The 4920-nt window shown below is 53.2% G+C and overlaps 1 protein-coding gene across 1 annotated transcript in view; it reads right to left on the reverse strand.

Annotated features, from left to right (window-relative positions):
• The window catches only part of SLC5A10 (solute carrier family 5 member 10), a 38403-nt gene extending 33617 nt beyond the window's left edge, over positions 1–4786 (reverse strand). Inside the window, 5 exon segments of the mRNA XM_050317281.1 lie at positions 118–222; positions 390–449; positions 1048–1122; positions 1871–1942; positions 2950–4786. Of these exon segments, the coding sequence (XP_050173238.1) occupies positions 118–222; positions 390–449; positions 1048–1122; positions 1871–1942; positions 2950–3063 (426 nt within the window). The 5' untranslated portion in view covers positions 3064–4786.
• Between the last annotated feature and the right edge of the window lie 134 nt (positions 4787–4920).

Consider the following 4920-nt stretch of genomic DNA (forward strand, 5'->3'; position numbering starts at 1 on the left):
TCTTGGAGCATCCGCTCTCCCCGGATTTGGTTACACAAGGCTTGAGCCCCAAATTAACCTTTTGATAGCTAGAAATCAGTTGTGGATTTGTGACCAAGTTCAGGGGGAGCTACTCACTGAGATTTTGGTGAAGATGGAGAGCAGGAGCGACAGGCTGGAGAGGTACACCCGGATCCTCTCCCCTCCAAACCTCCGCTGGAGATACTCGGGCATCGTGACAATCTGCAGGGGGGAGAGAGATCACTGCCCTGTCCAGGGCCCACCCTCCAGGGATGGGGCAAGAGGACAGCAGTATGCCCAGAGCAGGACTCAGGAGTCCCACAGGACAGTGGTGACAGTCCCCCTGGGAGCAGGGGTCCCCACAGCAGGCCCAGGACAGCTGTACATACCCCAGATGAGATGCAGACTGGCACGAACACCCAGGCGAGTGCCAGAAGAGCAGAAGTCGCCTGTTGGGAAGGAGGAATGTGGCACAGTCAGAAAAAACATGGATCCTGCTGCAGCTCCACACTGACTGCAGTCCTAGACCCTGGCTCTGCTCCTGGCCTGACCCTGGCTCACCCCTGAGGGCACATTTACACCCCCAAATGGCTTCAGACTGCAGGCACAGGGTTGTGGTGAAGACCCCCCAGCACCCCTGCCAGCAGGAACCTGCTCCCCTCAGCCCTTCAGCTCCTGACCAGACATTTCCCACCAACCCCTTGAGCACCACACAAGCCAAATGCCTTTTTTTTTTTTTTTTTTCTGCAGAACCCAAGGACCTTGGATACAACGTGCAGGGAAGCAGGGAATGGGTGACCTATTCAGTCACTTCCCTGTCAGGGTCTGCAGGGGCTGGATTAGGAAACTGGATCCAAAGTGTCCTTTTCCCTGAGCACGTGGAGCTGAGCTGACTCCAAGCTCCCCGTACACACGAGCTGGAGAAGCTGAGTTAGCAGGGCTGTGTTAATTACCCCCTGCACGGGGCTCCTCCTAAGCCTTTCAAGACAGTGAAATGGGCCATCTGCTGCTGCGACAAACTCATTTCCTTAATGACACATTTCTTACATTCCACTCGAAGCCGGCGACAGCGATTCTGAAGAGCCAGGAGCCCTCGCTGCTGGCAAAGAGCGAGGCCCCGATCTGGGGGAGCAGAGGAGAGGCTGCAGCTGCCCAAACGCTGGACCCCCACGGACCAGCTTTGGGGCTTCCCCACCAGCACAGCCCCGAGGGGATAATTCAGGAGAAGGAGGAGGAGGGGAAAAATAATGCCTGAACGGGAGCAACAGGGCACAGATCTCCCTTCCACTTCTGAAACAAAGCGTGGCCAAAGGGCCCCCATGTGGGATTTTTTTTTTTTGGCAAGAAAATCCCTTAATAGGTAAAACTCAGGTGGCTGTGAGTCCTAGGAACCATCATGCCCATGATCCAGCTCATCTGGACATCTCTGGTGGGTTTGGGATGGACTTCAGGAGGATGAGGAGTGTTGGTGTGTTTGTCAAGGTGGCCACTCACCCTGCCCCTCCTGGGGGGAGCCAGTACCAGACATGGGAAGGACCTACAGCCAGTTTGTCAGGATTGCATCAAAATAAGAAGGAAAAAATCAAACTTGGGACAACCCTGATTTGTTGGAGCAACCAGGAGCACGCAGGGACGGTGGAGATGGATGTTGGACTCCAAGGATCCCTCCCCAAGCTCTGAGCACCCTTCGTGCAAGGAGAAGGGAAATGCAGCTCCAAGGACACAATTCCTGGCAGTAGGAGGTGGGCAGGGTGGGGGAAAGCGTGGGCAGTGGAGGAAGCAGGGAGGGGATTTGGTGGGAGGGACAGTGGTGCCCAGGATGTCCCTGTGCCCAGGGTGCCACGAGAGGGACAGAGAAGTGTCTACTTACTGGCCACCAGGCCATGTCTCTGCCAGCAAGGAAATAGCCACTGACCGTGTTCCTGTTCACCCTGCAGGAAGACTGGGAGGAGGAAAGATCAGCACAGAGCACCCTTTCCCTAAAAACCCAGACAAGACACCAAGACCCAAGTCTCCCAGACAAGAAGCCAAGAGACAGGAGACTCAGTAATTAATGGGAGCTCTGCAACTCGAGCTTAATTACACGAAAGGGTGGCTGCACCCCAGGAACCTGGAGCCATGACTGGCAAAGGCAGCTCCCTGAGAGGGGGAAGCACGAGGGGATGTGCCTGTCCTTGTGCCATCCCCAGCAGACAGGTTGGCTAAGAGGGCCCAGCTTTGGCCAGGATTTTTCTGCAGGGCAGAATAAATGGGTTTGGAGAGTCTTTGTGTGAAGCTGCTGCAGCTGAGGGTTGTCTCTGTTATCAGGGCATCTGGCTCAACACCTTGTAGTAGTCACTGGGCAGAGCTGCTCACACCCAGCACACAGAGGGTTGTGCTGATTCCACCTTGTTCCCAGGCTGTAGGAGCCTTTTATAGGGGGTGAAAGGGGCAGAGGGTTTGCACAAACAGAGCAAACCACAGAATCCCAGAATGGTTTGGGTTGGAAGGGACCTTAAAGGTCATCTTATTCCATCCCCTTCCACCAGTCCAGGTTGCTCCAAGCCCTGTCCAACCTGGCCTTGGACACTTCCAGGGATGGGGCAGCCACAGCTTCTCTGGGCAACCTGTGCCTCACCCCCTCACAGGGAAGAATTTCTTCCCAATATCCCATCTAACCCTGCCCTCTGCCAGTTTGAAGCCGTTCCCCCTCATCCAAAGTCCCACTCCAGCTCTCTTGGAGCCCCTTTAGGCCCTGGAAGGGACTCTCAGGTCTCCCTGGAGCCTTCTCTTCTCCAGGTGAACATCCCCAGCTCTCCCAGCCTGGCTCCCCCACCCACAACACACAAAATACACAAGTGAAAACTGCAAGAAAATAAAGGAGGCTTTCACTGAAAAGCCAGCCCTGAAAAAAAAACCACCATTCAAACAAGAAAGCAGAAATGAACAAGAGAAAAAAAAGGCTCTTACCCATATTCCCACGCCAACGTTTAAGGAAAAATAAGCCACCACCACAACAAGGTCAGCAAGGCTGAACTGCTGTGAAGGGGAAATGGCTCCTGCAGTGGAATTGCTCTCCATCATCCCTCTGCCTCCTTCTTCATCCTCAGCCTCACATGGACAGTCACTCAATCAGTAACTCGTCAGCAGCCCGAGGGCATTTATCATTAAACAACCTGGCAGCAGGAATTGCCCTTCCAAAGGCGCCTGGGTGGGCAGTGTGGGCTCTGCTGCCTCCTGCCCCTCTGCTCCCCCAGGAGCTGAACCACCTCAGTTTTGGTGCCTCGCAAATGAACAGGTACAAAAAATGTCCCAGTGATGCTGTACAGGCTGCACTCCTTCCCCACCACTCCAGTGAAAAGCCAAAGGACCAGCACTCCAGCCCCGTGGATGCAGTTTGTCCCCGAATTCTTGAGGCCTCATCAATACCAGAACTGCTCTGCATGAAACGAGGCAAGGCTGGGGGTTTGCTGTGTTAGAGGAGTGACTGAACACAGGAGTTGGGTGAACAGCAGCAAGGGCTGACCAGGAGAAACCCTCGCAGAGGGGATCACAAATCCTGGAATCATTTAGGTTGGGAAAGCCCTCCAAGATCATCCAGTCCAACCATTAACCCAGCACTCCGGTGTCACCACTAAAACCACATCCCCAAGTGCCACATCTACACGCAGCTTTTAAATCCCTCCACCACTGCCCTGGGCAGCCTGTTCCAGTGCTTGACAGCCCTTTCCATGAAGAAATTTTTTCCAATATCCAACCTAAATCTCCTTTGGTGCAACTTGAGGCCGTTTCCTCTTGTCCTGTCACTTGTTACCTGGGAGAAGAGACCACCAACTGTCTGCACTCTCCTTTCAGGGAGCTGTGGAGAAAGGAAGACGTTGTTATTCCCTAAAGGCCAAAATGGAACAGACACAGGAAACCACCTTTGAATTCCACGTTTTTTGGGTATTTAGCCATCAGTTTGCTGCGCTGGAGGCTCGCCTGGCTCACTCCCAAGTGGCAGCACACTTCCACAAGGTCTCACTAATAAAATAAACACAGTGCAACTAAATGTGCCCGTCACTGAGTCAGCTCAGCGTTCCTCTCCCTTTGAAGGAGCCGCCGTGGCAGCAGGAGCAGCTCCGGGAGAGGAGCTGACCTTCCCCCTCGCTGCCCCGCTGGAATGTGACCCGCATTAACACATCCAAAGCACTGACAAGTGCGAATACATCAGCCTGGTGTATCCATTAACATTAAGGAAAACACCTGCTTCTCTCCTCAGAAGTCAATGAATCCTCCAAAGCCCTTGGAAGTTTGTCTCGAGCAGAGAATTGGTGTCAACAAAGGTTAATTTTCACTTGTGAACACGCCAAAAGTTTTATACTCATTTGTAGGACACGATGGGGAGATTAAACCAAACCACCTCTAAATGCTCTAAATTCCACCACTGCTCTCTGTGCAACAGGTGAGGAACTTCAAGTCTCTGGGACTGGAAGCCTTCTGGAAGCTGTCTGGCCATTCCACCCACACCTGCCCAGGGATGGTCGGGAAAACAAACCTGAACAAGTTCAGCTCTGCACTACAGAGTGTTTTTTTAACTCATCCACGCATTCAGGCCAAGCAAGAAACCTCAGAAAAACCCAGTTTACCTGTGGTGAGCTGATTTGGATCTTACCAGCTTGAATTTCCAACCCCCACAATATTCCAAGTCACAGAATCACTGAATAGTTTGGGTTGGAAGGGACTTTAAACATTCCTTCCCCCTGCCATGGGCAAGGACACCTTCCATTAACCCAGGTTGCTCCAACCTGGCCTTGGACACTTCCAGGGACGGGGCAGCCACAGCTTCTCTGGGCAACCTGTGCCAGCATCAAATCCCTGTTGCTCCTGGATATCCAGCTGCAACACCTGCCAATATTTAAGGGGACAGAGTTTGGAAGACAAGGGAGCAGCACATGAACA

The sequence above is a fragment of the Myiozetetes cayanensis genome, unplaced genomic scaffold (genome assembly GCF_022539395.1).
Source record: "Myiozetetes cayanensis isolate MyiCay16 unplaced genomic scaffold, myiCay2020 scf20-37, whole genome shotgun sequence".
NCBI lineage: Eukaryota > Metazoa > Chordata > Aves > Passeriformes > Tyrannidae > Myiozetetes > Myiozetetes cayanensis.